The 19,794-nt window shown below is 47.9% G+C and overlaps 1 protein-coding gene across 1 annotated transcript in view; it reads right to left on the reverse strand.

Annotated features, from left to right (window-relative positions):
* The window catches only part of Galnt14 (polypeptide N-acetylgalactosaminyltransferase 14), a 225,325-nt gene that overhangs the window by 13,062 nt on the left and 192,469 nt on the right, over window positions 1–19,794 (reverse strand). Inside the window, exons 9-11 of the mRNA XM_041631101.1 lie at window positions 17,790–17,893; window positions 6,368–6,494; window positions 4,034–4,126 (exon numbers count right to left, since the gene is read on the reverse strand). Of these exons, the coding sequence (XP_041487035.1) occupies window positions 4,034–4,126; window positions 6,368–6,494; window positions 17,790–17,893 (324 nt within the window). The remainder of the gene's footprint in view (window positions 1–4,033; window positions 4,127–6,367; window positions 6,495–17,789; window positions 17,894–19,794) is intronic.

The following is a 19,794-nucleotide window of genomic DNA, read 5'->3' on the forward strand; positions in this document are numbered from 1 at the left end:
GTATTCTTGTTTGATGGGTACCATGGTCCTCAAGTGCCTATTGATGCTGGAATGTGGAAGGAAGTGGAACCATCTAGAGAAGTCAAAGGGTGGGTGAGGCAGGGGTTCTGCTGTAGATGGGGTGGATAGGAAAGCAGAGATCAGTGCTTCGAACAAGTCAGAAAGTTCTGCTACAGGAGCAACACTGGCCATGTGACCTTAAAACAGAAGTGCCTGTGAATGGGGGAAGTGAGTCCATGGAGGTCCACAAGAGGCACTGCTGAAGGGTGTCGGCTCTATCTCAGGGGCTCTGGGACGGACTTATGGGCCCTGTGCAGAGCATGATTTAGGGATGCTCTATGGAAATCTTACCACTGCTTCTGGAGTGGGCCAGTTGGAGCAGAAGTGGGGACAGAGGTCAGGTAGAAGGTGACTGTACAGTCCTGGGGATCATTATACTCTTTTTAGTGAATTGGGTGGGAATGGAGGTGGTCAATCCTTTGTTCTTAAGACCTAAGTACTAGTCAAACCTTGTCCTCAATGGGAAGCCAATGACAGTAGCCTTGCCTCCTGCCCATCCCCCTTCCTCCCAACCCTTTCTCTCTCCAAGACTTCACTCAAACTATTTTTCTTCCTCTTCCTCTCAGTTTCCCTCCTTCTTGTGCTGGGACTCAAACCCAGGACCTCCTGCACCTCTAGCCAACCGCGCTACCACTGAGCTTCAGCCCTAGCCTCGAGACTTCTTAAAGCACATAGCACACTCCGTCACCAGACCTCTTGGCTGCTCGTGGACAAGGACAGCACGCTTTTAGCATGCTTGATGTGCTGTGTGTAGAAAGAGCCTGGGTTCTTGGGCTGTGAATGAAGCAGCAGCATCAGGACATGGTGATCACTCAAACAAGTCAAGGATGGGGAACTTGCGGGACTTGACGCACATGGTGTAAGAAAGACTGTGGGACTGGATGGGGGACTACAGGGTGAGGGACAGATTCAGGAACAAACTTTTTTTTTTTTTTGGTTTTTTCGAGACAGGGTTTCTCTGTGGCTTTGGAGCCTGTCCTGGAACTAGCTCTGTAGACCAGGCTGGTCTCGAACTCACAGAGATCCGCCTGCCTCTGCCTCCCGAGTGCTGGGATTAAAGGCGTGTGCCACCACCTTAGGACTTGTTCCACTGGAGATGTCTGGGAGACACCAAGGCAGAAGTGGCCATTTGATACTTGGGCATAAGAAACTGCCTCCCAGAGGAAAGGTTGCGGTTAGAACCACGGCAGTGAATAGATGTGGAATTGTCACCAGAAGGATGTATAGTTAATAAAAAGACGATTTAGGACAGAGCCTCAGAGGAAGACCAGGGGTGGGAAGAAGAAACTAAGCATGGAGTTGGGATGGAAGACACAGGATTCCGGAGCAGCAGATAAAAAGCCCAGGAGCCAGGGGTACTCCAGAAGGGAGGGTGTTGGGCTAAGCCTGGTGTAAATAGCCGCAGGGTTCAGAGGAGGCACCACTACACCATGATGCTTGGTCCTGGGCAGGCAGAAGACGGGCAGAGAGGTGGTGAGCAATGCTGTCGTAAAGGTAGCTATCATTGTGTATTTTTTTTGACCATCTCCCTTTCAAGTCAAGGAGTAGATGCAAACGTGGAAGGGAAGAATAAAACCGAGGTTGTAGAGAGAGGAGGTGCCTGGATATGGGCGTGCGCACCCTCCTGCAGGGCTGGACACTCTACTAATTTGAAAGCCAAGCAATTAGTCCTCTGGAGAATGAGATCAGGCAATAGAGGCTTTGGAGATCTGCAGGAAATTCTACTGTCAGGTGGTTTGGGAACTGCTCGGTGGAAATTTGTTCCTCAAAAAAGGACCCTCCGCCAACAATGCAGCATCACGTGGGAACTTATTAGAAACACAGACCGCAGGAATCAGATTCCATGTTCTAACACGCTCCCTGGGAGATCTGTGTGCTCATTAAAATTTGAGGGGCCCTGCATGGCAGGCTGGAGGAGATGAATGCAGACTGCGGGAATGTGATAAGTGTTGATTTATGAATAAATGCATCCATTCATAAACCCTGTATCCGTAAGTCAGACCTCCTCTGGAAGCACACCTGTCCACAGAGACAAAGGAGAGCGAGAAGGATGGTACAGTTTTGGCCAGGCTAATGGGTCGATTTGTCTTGGGAAATCAATATTGTCTATTTCATCCATAAACTAGATGTCATCCGTGCAAGAGGAAGAAAGGAGGCGGTGGGTTCAGGGGTGGGAAGGGAGTGAAGAAGGTTTAATAAAAGCAGTGGGTTTGAGCTGGTTAGGAAAGAGCAGGGCCAGGAGGAATCATGTGACTTTGCTGACAACACAGCCATGAAGTCCCATCAAGTCGGAGATTCTGAAATTCCACAAGACTGTCCAGCAGCCTTGCACAGGGGGAAGAAGATATATAAAAGCATTGTGTGCGTGTATGTGTGTGTGCTCATGTGTGTAGGGGAAGATGTTACTAGGTGGACAACAGAGCGAAGGAGTGGAAGACCAAGCTAGGCCGTGGTGGCGCACACCTTTAATTCCAACACTTGGGAGGCAGAGGCAGGCGGATCTTGGTGAGTTTGAGGCCAGCCTGGTCTACAGAGCGAGTTCCAGGACAGCCAGGCTTCTTACACAGAGAAACCCCGACTTGGAAAAAAAAACAAAACAAACAAACAAAAGATTGGGGGATCAAACTCCCCGAGGTCCTGCCTTTAAGTAGAGTAGAAGGAATCCCACATGGGAGGGAAGGGGGAGGATAAAGGAGTGAGGGTGATGGGACCCAGAGTTGTGACGTGGACAAGATGCAATCCCTCAGGAGAGGTGGAGCGAGCAAAATGGAGAGTGGGTCCTGACTGATGGGGGAGAGTCTTCTGTCTTGTGTTAATTTCATTGGTTAAATAAAGAGACTGCCTTGGCCCTTTAATAGGACACAAAATTAGGTAGGCGGAGTAAACAGAACAGAATGCTGGGAGAAAGAAGCTGAGTCAAGGAGTCACCATGATTCTCCCACTCCAGACAGACGCAGGTTAAGATCTTCCCTGGTAAGCCACCTTGTGAGCTACACAGATTATTAGAAATGGGTTAGATTAATATGTAAGAGCTAGCCAATAAGAGGCTGGAACTAATGGGCCAAGCAGTGTTTAAAAGAATACAGTTTCTGTGTAATTATTTCGGGGCATAAGCTAGCCATGTGGGCGGCCGGGTGCCGGGGACACAGCCCTGCCACTCCTATTACAACACTGGACGGTGATGGCGGAGGTACAAATCACTTTGGCTTGCTCCGATCTAGTCCTCTGGTGCAGGGATGAACCCAGCCCTAGAGGTTTAGGCTTCAAAAGACCACCTGCTCAATGGCCTTCTATGATGAGTAGGACAAAAGGCCACAGTGGCCCCACCTCCTCCCCAAGGAACACAGGTAACTGAGGGAAGTTGCGATGTTTTTTTCTTACTTCAGCCAGCTTGGGGCTGGGAAATGCAAGGCCATATGGTTTGGGAATCAGTGTGTTGTGGGCCTTCAGGGTGATCTGTGCTCTCTACATAAACCTCAGTCTCCTTACCTGTCAATCAGGGCTAGGCAACTGCACCTCTCAGAGCTTAGGGAAGAGTAAAGAGATTCTGCATGGAGCAGTGAATGTAGCGTTTAATAAACATTCCTTCTTCCCCTCTTGTCTTCACCTATGAAGCTTGACTGTTGCTGAAGAAGATATGTGAGCATGTAGTAAGGAAGGGCTGGAGCTTAAGCTTGGAGGAACAAAGAAGTCGAGGAAGGAATTTCAACCTAGAGGGACCAGCAGCCCACTTTACCTATCCATCTACCATGCAAGGCTATGCTCAGCTCTCTCTACTGGAGTGGTCATGGAGGAGTCACGGGATAGCTGGCAAACACCCTGCACACCCAGAACAGTGTAGAGCATAAAGGGACCTGAAATCAGAATGACCATAGCTCTAGGCCTGGAGGAGGCTCTGGAGTCAGCTAAGGTGATGAGCTCCTGAGGTGAAGTCCCTCTCACTTCTCAGCCCTCATCCGCAGTGCACACTTACTTCCCGAAGGGTCTCTCCAGGGCGAAAGGTCGGGCTGCGTAGTAGTACTGTTTATATTCATCCATCCACACTTCAGCTGTCCGCTTGGTGTTCCTAGGGCGATAAGGAGTCTCAAGAGGGAGCTCATCTGGGAATCACCTGTGGACATTCCCAGGTGAAATAAACACCTGGGGCAAAGCTGACAGCAGCCATCAGGACAGAGGTGTTCACATCACTATTTTTAGAATACGGAGCATAGGCAAGTGTCCCAATCTCTGCAGGTATCCCAAGACGTAGGACTTTAGTAGTACCAACAGCCTTTCCCCCAAAGATACAGATCAGGGAAAAAAAATCACACCAGAAACTGAACTTTGGTGACTCTCAAGAAAGCAGAAAAGGGCCAGGAAGGTGTATCATTCGCTGCCTGCCAATCTGAGTAAAAGGTGGGGCTTGTGAGGACCAGCTAACCTCTGGGTCTGCTTGGTTAGTGAGCTTTTCCTCCAAGGTCTTCCACTTTCCCACAGGGGACATGTTGAGGTCTCAGCTCCCCAAAAGTAAGGTCAGTGCACACACGGGCCAAGCAATGGTCACACATAAGGGATTAGCAATCAAGCTATCTCTTTCAGCTCTTTGCCTGTAAACTTGAGTCTGACCCTAAGCATAACCATGGAAGAAGGAGAGGCAAAAGAAGAGGGAATGGTTGTCATCATTCAACAGTCAGGAGTCCCAGGAAGATCCCTGAAGTCAAGAGCAGAGAGATCAAAAAATAATGAGGGCTGGTGGGTCTGGGAAGCTGATGTGCACAGGAGAAAGGGAACATGGGTCTAAGGAATACCGACTTGCTCGAGGTTCTTAGGTCTACTTTAGAACACAGACATTTGATAGAGGAGCATGGCAAACCCTTCAGAGCTGGATTCTGAAAGGAGAGTTGAACACAGGCAACTAAGAGTTAAAATCACCTGGCTAGCCCCTATGAGTGGCTTCACTATCAGAAAACTGGAAACTGCTTTACAAACAGCATGCCTCTTTTCTCTAACCAGAATGGCCCACCCACCACTGCCCTGCAAGGATGCTTCCTGGCCAAAGCCCAATCTCAAATAGGAAAAACATCTGATGTCCCAGGATCCTGCTTCCCAAGCCAGTGCCCATCCAGCGGTCTCTGATTCCTGCATAGTCATACCCCTGTGCCACATGCCAGATATCCCTGGCTACCTTTACAGTTTCAAAACCTGAAATCAAAGGTGGCTGGCTCAGCCCTTGTTTCCTTGATGCTCCCTAGCCTGCCACCTTCTCTCCCCCCTCCATCCTCTCCTCACCCACCCTGCCTTGTAAGATGCAGAACTTGACTGCTGTTCAAACCCAGGCCTCCTGAGCTAGCTGTGTTGGGATATAATACATGCTTATTCACACGGGTGATAAATCATGAAAGAATACCATAAATAAGTAAGATAAAATCAAAGGATAGGAAGCGTCCTCCCCGGTGCAAATGGACCAAACAGCAGGAAAGGAAAGGGGACTGATTAGGGAGATGAGTGAAGCACCTGGATGTCAAGAGACAAGAAGATCAAAGAAAAATATTTTTAAGAGAGTCAGGGGCTAGAAAGATGACTCAGCAGTTAAGTGGGCACAGTTGTCGCAAAGGACTCAATTTGATTGGTTCTCAGCAACCACATTAGGTGGTGGACAAACTGCCTGCGACTTCGGCTCTCCTCTGACCACCAAAGGCAGCTCCATCCACACGTGCCCCTCCCTTCTCTGTACATATACATATAATTGCTTTTAAATCCTAAGAAAAATAGACATACGGGAATGTTTGAACAAGAGAAAACTAAAGAGAAATATTGAGAAGATGTGGAAGGGAAAAGGAGAAAGGAGGAGGGACAGGCAAGGAGTCACTGACTTCTGTATCTGTGGAATAGGGGTGTTGATTGAGAGGAGAAGCCCTGAGCTGGATTATCAGGATGCCACTCTGGATTCTTCTAGTCTAGCAGGAGGTTGTGGAGCAGGCACAATGCTGCTCTCTTCAGCATTTCCCATCTCTTGTTTCTTCCCAGGGATGGCTCCCTGAGCGACCCAGCTGTTTCCCCTCCCCTTCCCAAGCACCTAAGAGGGAAATCCCTGCAGGATGGACCTAACCAGGGACTTCAATTACTGAAGTTCTAGGGAATGAGGTAGGTGTGGGTGGGCTTGGTGGGACTTCTCAAGTCTTGGAGATACCCTATGAAAGCCTTGACTCTAATGCCAATTGCTCAGGCAGAGTCTGAGTTGCCTGGCAGAGCTCAGACTCCGTTGCAAATCCTTGGCCTCTCTCGCCTTGCTACTGTTCATACACACTAGGCCAGAGCCCGCACTTACTTTATGTATGTGTTGGCATTTCCATCAGGGAAAATATATGGATGCTTTTTCCTGAAGACGTGCCCCACCCGGCTGCAGGGGATGATCTCCAGGCTGCCTCCACACATCCACACTCGGAAGGAGATTTCTGCAAGACATCCGTATTTCTCCCGTTACTTGCCAGTCTTTCTATACTGGGTTTAAAGTACTGAGCCTGGGGCTTCATGGGCATCTAAAAACAAATCCTATAGTTAGGCTGTGTGTTCCACTGTTTGGGAGCACATCTACATTCCAGTCCATTACCATGAAGACTGGACCTGGAATTGCCCAATAGACAGCATGGAGACGTGGGGTACCCTAGTGGGGTGTTAGGGAGATAACAAAAGGCTTGCTTTGGGATATGACACAGGACAAAGGCTTCGGTGTGGAAAATCAGTCACAGTCCCCCTCTGTGATCACACATAGTTAGGACAAAGACGGAGGATGAGACTGGCCAGGTGGCTTAGCCTGAAGACCTGAGTTAAGTCTACAGAACCAACATGATACATCTACCTCTTCCTGTTTGCTGCTGAGTGGTGGAAGATGGGATGGAGTCAGGAAAGGCTGTGGTTAGCGTGGTTTTCTGTTGGAGCTACTCAGAGTAGGAAGGCTCCAGGCCAGACTTTTGTCTCAATGATAGCCCCAGGGAATCAGGCAGATGGTAGCAGCAGGGAGAAAGGGACAGAAGAATACTTCTTCACTGCCATTGTTTGAAACTGCCGGTGTGAGGTGACACTGAAAAGCATCTCTTTTTTATTGCTTTACTGAGCTCTACATTTTTCTCTGCTCCCCTCCCTGCCTCTCCCCTCCCCTTCAACCTTCTCCCATGGTCCCCATGCTCCCAATTTACTCAGAAGATCGTGCCTTTTTGTACTTTCCATGTAGATTAGATCCATGTATGTCTCTCTTTGTTGTCTAGGTTCTCTGGGATTGTGACTTTTAGGCTGGTTTTTCTTGCTTTATGTTTAAAAACCACTTAGGAGTGAGTACATATAGTTGTCTTTCTGGGTCTGGGTTACCTCACTCAATATTACGTTTTCTAGATCCATTCATTTGCCTGAAAATTTCAAGATGTCGTTATTTTTTCTGTTGTGTAGTATTCCATTGTGTAAATGTACCCATTTTCCTTATCCATTCTTCAGTCGAGGGGCATTTAGGTTGTTTCCAGATTCTGGCTATGACAAACAATGATGCTATGAACATAGTTGAGCACATGTTCTTGTGGTGCGATTGAGCATCCTTTGGATATATACCCCAAAGTGGTATTGCTGGGTCATGAGGAAAGTTGTTTCCTAGTTTTCTGAGAAATCGCCATACTGATATATAAATGGGCTGCACCAGCTTGTACTCCCACCAGCAATGCAGAAGTGTTCCCTTTACCCCACAATCTCTCCAGCATAAGCTGTCATCAGTGTTTTTGATCTTGGCCATTCTTACAGGTGTAAAATAGAATCTCAGAGTTGAAATTAGAGAAAGAAATCAGAGAAACATCAGTTTTCACAACAGCCACAAATAGCGTAAAATATCTCGAAGTAACTCTAATCAAACAAGTGGAAGACTTGTATGACAAGAACTTTAAGTCTTTGAAGAAAGAAATTGAAGAACACACCAGAAAGTGGAAAGATCTTCCATGCTCTTGGGTAGTTAGAATTAACAGTAAAAATAATCTACAGAGTCAAAGCAATACCCATCAAAATCCCAGCAAAATTCTTCATAGACCTCAAAACAATGGTACTCAACTTCATATGGAAAAGCAAAAACCCAGGATAGCCAAAACAATCCTGTACAATAAAAGAACTTCTAAAGGCATCACAATCCATGACTTCAAGTTCTACTACAGAGCTACAGTACTGAAAACCGCCTGACATTGGCATAAAAACAGACAGGAGGACCAATGGAACCAAATTGAGGACCTGGATATTAATCCACATACCTTCAAACACCTGATTTTTGATGAAGAAACAAAAAAAATCAAATTAAATGCATCTTAAGACAGCTGTATGGCTGCTTTTCAATTCTCTATACACAATGCTCCCCTTACTGAGTCTATTCAGACTCCCTCTCCCATCCCCCACCCTAATGGGCACATCAGTGGTAGAAAGGGGAGAAAAAAAGCAATGTCTAATTTATGGGACTCCCTGCCTGGCCCATGCTTCTGTACTGAAGCTCAGGTGTGGGGACAGGCCTCTTAAGGGGAAAAATACCCGAGTGGCTGCCCCTGTGACGCAGTCCTAGTCCAGAGACAGAGAATGGGGATGGGGGTATTTCAGGGCCTCTCTGACATGTGCCAGCATACCTCCAGCAGCCTGGGTCCCACCTTTCAGTCTCCCTAGGTTACCTCACATGGCCTTTCTCTTCTGCTTTCCTCCCGTGTCCTGTCATATCTGCATCGCACCAGCACTCAGAGCCCGGATTCCCCCTCCCCTTCCCTGCTCTCACATGTTCTCTGCAACCTTTTTTGCCCCCCTCTCCCACCCTGTTGCAGGCAGGAGCTTCTTTATACCAAGCCTACTCCACTGTTTCAATACCTGCAGCTCTGCCTGCCTCTCCCGGTCAGGCTGCACCCAGAAAAACAGAGCAAAGACACAGGAAGAACTTGGCTTTGTCTACCAAGTCTGTAGTGGCCTGTTAGATACATCCTTGGGAAAGCAGGCTTCTGCTTGCTGAGGCTTGATCTTGATCTTGTGAGTTAAACCAAGATGGTCAAACTCCCCCACAGAACTGCTGTTAGCATCAAATGGAAGAGACTTATGAGAACGTCTGTGAATCGAGCCCTATACACCCTGGGGAAGGCAATCTCTCGAAAACTCAGCCACTGACATCACCCACCTGGGTGTGCTTCTTCACAGCCCCCCCCCCATTCTGTCAACACGACAGGAGACCCTGGAGCTTATTAACTTGATACCGGAGATTTTACATCTCCTCAAAGGTCCCAGATATAGAGAATTGACATTCAGCTACATCACTGTCTGAGTCTGGTGTTTGTGAGCCACCTGAGCAAGGTGTGGTTCAGCTGCCTGTGACCCACATCTTGTCCAGACACTGCAACAAGGGACCTCAGAGGTCAGATGTGGAATCCTGTCCATGCGTGTGGGACTGAGTTTTCTTTTTGGTGTGTTCTCCCATCCATTCTTCTCCAAGAACCCCAAAGAAGGGTCTGCTCTACTTTCTGGAAAGGAAACCTCTATAAAGCCCAACAAATGAGATGATAGCCTGGCGTATGGGATATATGCTACACACTTTGTGCCAGCCTTTCTCTAAACAGATGCGTGTGTTTCAGCTAGCGTCTTCTTTTCCATGGATTCAAATGAGACATATGTTCCCACATTTGAAAAGCAGATTCCTACAATCACAATCCCATCCTCCCCACCCTATAAACTACTTTTTTCTCTGTAGTTTCTCTGCTCGTTTTTTTTTCAGAGTCCATTAACCCCTGCTATGGTACTTTGAGTGTAATTGGCCCCCAATTTCATAGCAGTGGCACTATTAGGAGGTGTGGCTTTGTTGGAGTAGGTGTGGCCTCGTTGGAGGAAGTGTGTCCCTGTGGGGGTAGGCTTTGAGGTTTCCTATGCTCAGGATACTGCCCAGTGTGATAGTCAACTTCCTGTTGCCTACAAGATGTAGGACTCTCAGCTCCTTCTCCAGCACCACATCTGCCTGCATGCCACCATGCTCCCCACCATGATGATAATGGATGGAACCTCAATTAGAAGTTTTTTATTTATGAGTTGCCGTGGTCATGGTGCCTCTTCACAGTAATAGAAACCCTAACTAAGATACCTGCCCACCATCGGTCATGTAGTCTCTCATCTTAAACGCTTCCATCACCTGGCCCTTTGTCCCTCTCTTCTCCTTTCCTCGGGGACACGATCATGGAATGTCTTTCCATCACCGAATGCTTCATTGTCTGATTCCAGGGCCCGCTCAAGGACACCGCAGACTCGCATGTCAGCAGCCCCAGCTCTCCTTCAGGATGCAGTGCTCGACCTCAGGGACAGCTGACACTTCAAGAGACACACAAGCCACCATGCCACCTCGTCTACATCTCTCAGCATCACCCCACAGTCCCTGCCATCTTTCCTCCCCTAAGCCCATCGTCCCCCATTTCACTTTCCTGTGTGCTGTGTTAGAGCCCAAACTCAAGCTAGCCCAGTTCCTCAGACCTTAGCCAAGGGAGGCAATAGCACCTTCCTGTGCTTCTAAGGCCAGGCTGTGTCTTATCCATCTTCATAAGGATCCCACTCAGTGCTCATTGGTGGGCTTCTTCTCTAAGGCAGCTCTGGTAGGGTGACGACAGCAGGGCACTGGGAATGGGTAGGCTTTCCCTGGCTCCATTATCTGGACAGCCTTCTTCCTCAGCGCTGAGCACCTGCTGCTGGCCAGGGCACCCATAGATACAGATTCTGACCTCAAGGCACCCGCAAAGTAGGACAAGCAGCAAACACACAATCAGCTAATCCCCTCCTGCCTCATTGAGTCACACATCCAACCCTACCGAACGCAGCTCTCCTTCAGGCCAGCTGCTCTATCCGGAGGACTTTTGGCCTGGGGATAAGTTTGGTTTCTCAGATCTCAAGCCTAGATTGTTGTAACTGGAGTTTTGGGAGACATGTGACCTGTCATGGGTCCTCTTATTGTTGCTTGAGTCAAGAGGCTGTCTGAGGGGCACAGTGTGGTGTTTTCAGGCTGGTGTAATGACTTCTAAGCACCACTCTGTAGAATTCTTAAAATCCAGGATGTTCAAAGAGTCTGCCTTTATCAGTACCGTGACTTCAGAAGGATGAGCAACTGCTCTTGTGCGTAAGCCAGGCCTGCTTGGTTGGCAGTTTCGTGAAAGCCTTTGGGAAGGTTGGCCGATCCGTAGAGGGCTTGGACAAATGCCAGGTTCCCAGAGGCTGAGGTGTGAAGCCACACATTCTCAGAGCCTTGCTCTCCAGGCTTGCACTCATACAAGGCTATATCATCTCTTCAGTGAGGCTGGAAGGAGCCAGAGTGTTTGTATGGAGAGCCTGCAGGAGTTCTCGCTCAGTCGGCCCCTGCATCATCTCCCTGGTGATGAATGTCACACAGACCCTGATCTACTCTGCATTCCAGGCAGGGAGATGTGCGATTACTCCATCCTCACCGGGGGCACTGTGATGGGATCTTATTCTTTGAACTTCAGATGAATATTTGAGAGTAAATTGCCCTCATGCCCCCCATTCCCTTCTCTTGTCTCCTATCGCCTCATCAACCCATCAGCTAGATTTACCACCTCCTGGAGCCCTCTCACCTTTCATTAGACTCAACTCCCATCTGATGAGTCTGTAAGTGGTGGGCAGGAATTCAGGGGACAGCGAGAGGCTCTTTCCCCAGGAAGTACACTTCATTTTATAGCCTGCTTTCTTTTTTTATTTCTTTTTTTTTTAAAGACTTATTTATTGTGTATACAATATTCTGCCTGCACACCAGAAGAGGGCACCTGATCTCATTACAGGTGGTTGTGAGCCACTATGTGGTTGCTGGGAACTGAACTCAGGACTTCTGGAAGAGCAGTCCGTGCTCTTAACTTCTGAGCCATCTCTCCAGCCCTGTAGCCTGCTTTCTAAAAAAGGCAAAGGGCACCAATTCACACAAGAACAGCTATTTGTACTGGTTATGTTTATTCTTCATTTATTTATTCAGTGTGTGATGAGGTGTGGGGTGTATGGGGGAAGGTCTACACACGTGCATGGATGCCACAAAATGTGTATGGCTATCAGAGAACAACCTTCGGGTGTTGCTTCTCTCCTTCCATATGTGGTTTCTGGGGTTTGAACTCAGGTCCTCAGGCTCTGGGACAAGGGCTTTACCCGCTGAGCCATTTTGTTGGCTCCATGGTCCTTGTTTTAAATGGATCATCGTATTCTGATGTAGGCAATCACGATAGCTATTCTACCTCTTTTCCAGCTTAAACCTGTTGACAGTTTTAAGGGAGACAGTAGTGGGCAGAAGAGACATTCACCTGGCTATTGTCATTCATAGGTGTGCCCTTATGTGGCCGGTAATTCAGCAATTTTCAATTTCCCAGCTTTTACCGAACCAAGAATTGAGCTCTGCTCTAAGGTCTGTATGTATTCCTCCTCGGTTCCTGGGTTGCAGATTTAATCTCCAAAGCAAAACAGTTGAAAACACAAGACCTCTGGAGGGGGGGAGGATCATGAGGAATCGGCTCTGGCGAATGGATTAATACTGTTATCTAGGGAATGAGCTCGCTATCACAGGAATCTATTTCTATAAAAGGATGAATGCGCCCTCCATACTCCTCCTGCCTATAGTGTCTTCTCCTTCTTCTACATTTGCCATGGGATGATAAAGCAAGCAAACCTTCTCCAGATGCAGGCCCCTCAATCTTGGACCTCCCACTTCCCGAGACAGTAAGAGATAAGTCTGTTCCTTTTAAGCTACCCAGCACGGTATTGCCCTATAGCAGCACAGAATCAAGTAAGCCATTGCCGTTGTACTTCAGTGACCGCTCTGGTTTGACAGAATTCATCTTATTGGCCGACAAAAGACAGTTTTGAATATGTGAGCCAAACTGCATTCCATCCCACATCCGGGACACACAATGGAGGCTGTACCCAGGTCCCTGCTTCTGGACAAGTATTGACTACATGTCCACAATGGCCACTCATGGCCATGTGACTACAAAAATCCTTTAACTTTCCAATCTCTGCTGGCAAATAAGCAACCGCTGTCCCTATTTGACACGATGTGGGGCATTGAGGAGGAGCAGCAAAGGGTGGCCTGTGGTGTCACCGCTGGACCCGGAGAATCAGAGGTGGCACCGCGCTCTTGCAGAACAGCCCAAAGAGCATTACGAATCAAGATGCTTTAGCTGGCTTTCTGTCTGGAGAAAGGTGGTATCTCCTCAATTGGGAGTGTTCTTCCTCATTGAGGCCATTTCCCTAATCAAGCAAAAGCATGGGCACTGACGCATCTCAGCAGGGTCGCAGAGCCCTCCTTTACTGGACATTGGTCATGTCATCCTGAAAGAAGGAAGTCAACACTGCTGGAACAGAGACTTGGCTGTCTTCACGCAGCCCCACGAGAGACACATATGATGAATTTTTGCATTCCTTTTAATGATTCACCCCAGACTTAGAGGGCTTGGGAGGGGCCTTTCCTCTGTCTTACATGGCTGCAGGTGTCAGCAGGATTGTGTTCTTTCATGGATGCCCTGAAGAACTTGCTATGAAGCTCTTTCGGTGTTTTCAAAAGTTCGTTAGGGCTATGCAACTGAGGCTCCCTTTCCTTGCCAGTCAATGGTCCAGAACTCCTTCCAGTTACTTCCCATTGTCTCTTCTATCTTCAAACTAACAGCTGCTAATGTCCCTTTGGAGCATGGCACCTGACTTCTGCCCCTTCTCTGCTGCCTAAGAAAGCCCTCTGATTTTAGAGATCCTGTGATATTAGTCTGGATGTTTGCAAAGCCCCCTAACTTGAGATCATCCATTAGTGAGCTTGTCTCATTACCCAAAAGCCTTGTGTCACATCTGGCCACAGCCTAGCAGGTTCCAGGTACGAAAGGTGTCGGGGCATCTTTTTGGGGAGCAGATCACGGTTTCCATGTTCAAGCCCTAGAAACAGGCTTAGTGAGGTGAGGTAACTTTCCCAAGGGTACTTACTGATAACTATGGGCTTCAGACTTAACTCCTGGCTGATCTCACAGTGTGAGTTCTTCCTGTACCACACACATTCCCTGAGCCTGGCATAGCCTGGCATCCCAGACTCCATTCTGAGGATGGTGGGTGGTAGCAAGTCTTTTTTGGGCTCTACCCCATCTCTGTTCGGCACTGTCCTTCATGCCCGCTGTGCTACGGAAATCCCCCGCTCTAAATTCAGGAATCCCATATTCTCCTGACATGTGTGCCAGAGTTTCCTGTTTTGGGAAATACAAACCCCCCAATCCCCACCCTGCTGCCTACACTGTGTGACTGGGAACAGATTACTTTTTTTTTCCTCTAGAGACCAAAAGCTAAAAGTGAGATGTGGCTCACCGCAGAGTAAGTAGATATATTGCATGTATCCTGTGTTATGTAAATTGGAGTTTAAGTATCCAATTTTAATGCAAATCAACCTCTGAAAAAAAAAACTAAAAGCCACATTTCCTAAAGCCTGCTCCTACTCTAAACTGTGGATATAATTATCAAAAGTGCTCTCAGCTCATTTTAGAAACACTTGATGGGAATGAAGTAGCAGGGTCAGCAGGTGGGGAGGTTAACCAAGACACAGTATGGCTTTTACAAGGCCCTGCAGCCAATCCATCTGCAGCCACTTCTAAAGGGGAGATGGGGCTGGGTAAGGGTAGGGTTGGGTTTGGTCATTGTCACCCTGGCCAAAGAGCACGTGTGATTTTGGAGCTGTGAACCGAAATTAGCATTGCACAGGCAAACATATCTAGAGCACAGGGAAATTCTATTTTCCGGAAAGGACGGACACTCCAGCCTGCTGCTGTCGTGGACATAATCAGAGACCCCTCAAACATGGCTCCACTGACTATTTCACAGTAGTGCCTCGTGTATTGTATTGTCTGTCCTACATCTTCCTCATTCCAGGTCCAACCAATCATGGATTAGAATTTTATTGAAATTTACAGAAAACAACTGTGCTTGTCTTAAGCGTACATGTTCCATTTTCCTCTCTATCGTCCCCTAAACCATGCAGTTCACAACTGTTTATATATATATTGTATTTACATTCTATTATGAGTTACAATTCATGGAGAAATGATTTAAGAAATATAGGAGTTTGCACATAGGGTCTCTGCAAATTTTACACCATTCTATATAAGGGACTTGAGCATCCGTAGGTTGGAGAGTGGGGGAGACTTCTGTTTCTGAGTTGCCTTCCTACCCAACGATCCCTTCCCATTCAGTCTCTCACTTTTCACACATGCATTTTGTGAGCAGTATCAACTATTCTGGGCCTTGAGAACCAGAAATGAGATGAACTTTATGTTCTTGTCTTAAGGGAGCCAGCGTCAGGGCAAAAGCAGACAATGAGGCAGACACATACTTAGAGGGTAGGGCGAGAGAGGCAGAGGTGGATTGATGGTTAGGGCTTGGTAACTTGGTGGTATGTATATGGGGGCTGAGACTCCCGATTGGCCCTACGGGTGGGATTCCTTCACTAACAGGCAGCTTCTTTCATCTTCTTTTGTAGCCAAAGCACTGCTCACACCCTCCATCCACAGAGCTGATCAGCAATCACGTGGTCCCACTTTGGAATTCTCACCTTCTCATACTTTGGGGTCTGGTTACCAGCCCCTTGTAAATGTTACCCCTGGGCACACAATCATGTGTTGAATCCATTCTTGGGAAAGGACTTTATTTTCTGGTATATAAAAAAAAAAAAGGAAAAGGAAGGGAAAAATTCCAGAAAAGGCTTTTAAAGTGCTGTTAGCCAGCTACAACACAATAGGATGTTGGGGTGCAGGGAAACAAAGTGGATGCTACGGTGGCTGTCTACAGTGCTTCTCTGTGGTCGCTCACAAAAATCTTGTGATGGATTATAAAACGTCTTTCCCACACCTCCCAGGGACCGTTTCCCAACTTCTCTATTCAAATCAGCCCTTGGTGATGCCAAACGACTCGGAAGCCGACTTGAAGAGATTGCATCTTGATTTGCGCAGCTGTGTGCTAGCATCGTTCTAAAGGAAGGGTACCAGGTAAGTGGGACCAGAATGTGCCATCCTGCAAATGACAACGCTGCCTGCATCCCAATGTCACTGCTGTCCCCAAGAGGGGTGGATCATCGTCACCTTGTGCAGTTCACGAAGACAGGAAGAACCCCAGCAGACAAACTGGGTGGAGCTCAGAAAACTGAAGGGTTTTCTAACAATTCCACACACACACACAAAAAAAATCTCAACCGAGAATATGCCAAATAGCAAAGAGGTTTCTGAATCTTTATGAGCAGCATTGGAGCAAAGACAGAACCACTGCCATCATATGGGCTGCAGGGCACACGTATCTGCTGGTGGGAAGAAGGGCTGGACCTTCTCATCATGTAAGGAATGCTATGAGCCTGGGGACATGTAAATAAACGCTTTTGTGTAGTAAGATACCCAGCTTCACCAAGGCTGGCGAGGTCAGACTTAGCCTTGAAGCCCAGCACATTCACAGTCTCTGTTACATTGTACAGGATTAGCAATGACCGACTACCCCAGGAGGGGAGATGTTCTTGACTTGTGTGCTGGCGACTGGAGATTCCAGTTTTGTTTACTGTGCTTCCAGTGTGACCTCCGCCTGGCAAGAGACCAATTTCCTGATAGATCTCTTCCCTATTCTGCCCAGCTTGGGAGAACAGATGCTGTGGATTAGGTCAAAGCCATAAATTTCCGGGAAATAATTCTTCGTGCCTGAGGAAGAGAGCCATAAAACACCCTGAAGGCAGGGATGGGGACAGCAATGGCAGAATGAGCCAATGGATCACTTTTCTGGCCTGTGTATTGCTCCCCACGTCCATGCCAGCACCCCCCCCCCACCCGGCACTCACAGAGAAGAAGCACCCCTCACATAAGGACTTCTCCTCTTACACTTCTGTGACTGGCTTGCTCAAGCAACAGCCACTGTGGGTCTCCTGCACACCAGGCTCTAGGCACACGGAAGGACGGAAGGATTGGAGATCTTCAGGGACAAAGAAGACGACATGGCATCCCCATGTGGTCTCACTGCCTGGGTAGACACTCACTCATCCATGGGATTCTGTCAAGACTTTCATAGCACCCCCAAGAAGGAAGGCTGTCAAAACAAAGCTATCCTTTCCCACGGAGGGAAAGGGGACAGCTTAGATGGGTGAAATGGGATTTCTTACCTGAGCTGTTTTCCCTGAGGCTACAAACGTCAGCTACTACTATATCCAGGCCGGGGCAGGGCACCTATGTGTAGTAGCCAGCCACTCCCCACCCGCTTCTTTTCCCACTGGAAGGTAAGGGTAAATTACTTTGTGCTTTTTGTGGTGATGACCCCAGAACTACAATGAGACTGGATCGCTCTCTCACTCCTGTGCCACATTCTTTTCCTCCTCTGTCTTCTTCACCTCCAGATTCCCAAGGTCAGAGCTTCTAGCTCAAGCCCATATCTGGTCCCATGGACTTGGCATTCGTTCTTAGTTCTCTAGGATTCCACATCTTTCCCCCTTGAAAAGCTGCTCGAGCATGTGTCCCTGGTCCTTGGTATCTCCAGTTCTAGTGGAGAAATTCTCTTGCTATGACCATTTTCTCCTAAAAGGAGTGACTTGTATTTCCAGACTTGCTCCCTCCCCCTCCAGATCCTGGTAACTGTTTGGTTGATGTGGCGGCTAAGGACACAGAGTTCTCAGTTGAACAGTTCTATTGCCTGCCCCAAACCATATGATCATGACGCACAGGACAGAGACTTACCAAAGTTCTCCCCACCCCAGATGTCCATGTCGACGTCATATTTACCCAGGTAATCAAACCAGGCTTTGTCAATCACGAAGAGCCCTCCAGCTATGATTGGAGTCCTGTGATTTAAAAAGAAGGTAAAGTGGGGGATCATTTAGTGAGAAGGCGCCCTCCAACTCTTTGCTCATGAGAGCCCAGAACTCAAGATGATTTCCTCCGATCTTCACATGAGTCAGTCCATTCTTAGGCCCTCTAAACAGGGATCTGCTGCAAGGGTTTGCCTTCTGCTTGGAAATTCTCTCACCTTGCAGACAGGAAACTTCGCTTATTGACACACCTCCAAGGAGCTGCCCCTTGCTCCTCCCCACCCAGTTCTGCTCAGTGAGGCTCTTGAAACAAAGCTGGCAGCCACTGACCAGGCAGAAAAGGGCTGTGAGCAGTGTGGTCTTGCCCTGACGTCTGCCCACTTCCTTAATTTGAGTCTTTACTTATGTTGTATTTTGGATTCTTGACTACCCCATGACCCCCTCACCTCACCCCTCAAACTAAAAAGTGTTATTGAAATCCTAATTCCCAGTATCTCAGAATGTGACCTTATCTGGAGACAGAGTTTATAACGAGGTAATCAAGTTAAAACAAGGTAATGAGGGTGGGCCCGGATCCAACGCGACTAAGGTTCTTATTAAAAGGGAAACTGGCAGGCAAATGGGAATATACCAAGAAAAGAGGATGTGGAGACTAGAGAGAAGTTGGCCATCTGCAAGTGGAGGCAAGAGACCCGGACAGCCATCAGAGGAAGGCAATTCTGCCACCATCTCGCCTGTCTCTATACTGTGGCGCATGCTTCTCCCATGTAAACAACTCAGGTACTTGCTGCTGCAGCCATAGAAAACTAATAAACCCTCTTCTTTCTTTGGGGGGGAGAACTCCTTTGACCCGCTGTGGCTCTCGATTGCTTAGAGAGAAGCTAGAGAAGCTGTTCAGGAAGAGAAGGCATTCAAGAGGCAAGAAGACAGGAGCAGCAGGAACCAAGCAGGTAGGACACGCATCAGCAAAGTCAGTGGCTAGGGCTGGGAACACTCAGGGTCTTGCTCCCCACTTTAGTGTGCCCAGAGAGGAAAGGAAGCTTTGTCTCCATAGCAAACCTGGAGAGCGGGTCAGAAGCCCTGAGTTGGCCTTCGCTGCTCCTGGAATGCTGGTCTAGTTAAGGCAACACTTCCTCCCAGGTAAGCAATGTACATAAGAAGAAGACCTGTCCCAAGACTTCCTCTTGGGACAAACCGGAGAACCCATATAGCTTCAGTGCCGTCTTTCCAATGTCCTGCTCCACTCCTCTGAAGTTCTTGCACAGGCTACACTCTCTCCATGCCAAAACCTGTTCCATGCACTGACACAGAAGAGTACGGTGCTTAGCCTGGTGGGAGGCAGCTTTATTCTCTTTTGGGATAAAGGACATTGCTGTGAGTGTCATCGGGGTCTACTCTTTATCTCGGATTCAGTCCAGATTATGAAGGATGAAGAAGGGAAGATGGGCTAGGAGATGCAAGAGATTCAATGATCTCTGAGTCTCTATGCACCTTCTCGACCACAACCATTCAGCTCTTTGGTACCCCTCTGGTCTTTATTTCAACTTCAGTCAATTCAATGAAATGATTGAACATCTCTAATGATGGAGGTACCAGAGATACAGGCACTCTTGAATGATCTTGGACATGTTTAAGTGACTGGATGGAGAAATTTCAGGTCACTGGCCTTCTCTGTAGTTCTTCAAGCACTCCAGATATCCCAGATGCCTCCTGAGGTAGAAATGTTTGAGTTTGGAGGTTCCCAAGAGACCTTGGATGAACTTGTTAACCAGGCTCAAGTATAGCATCAAGGTCACATCTCAGCACTGAGACCACAGGCTCCTTTGCAGGGTAAAAACTAAGCTCTACTCCATGCCAGAACCTCTCCAATAGCCATAAACTGGGAAGACAGCTTGCTAGCATAGGTGACAATGGAACCAAAAAAGAATGCATGG

This window comes from Microtus oregoni, unplaced genomic scaffold (assembly GCF_018167655.1).
Source record: "Microtus oregoni isolate MIOR12 unplaced genomic scaffold, Mior012 000036F_ref0000092, whole genome shotgun sequence".
NCBI lineage: Eukaryota > Metazoa > Chordata > Mammalia > Rodentia > Cricetidae > Microtus > Microtus oregoni.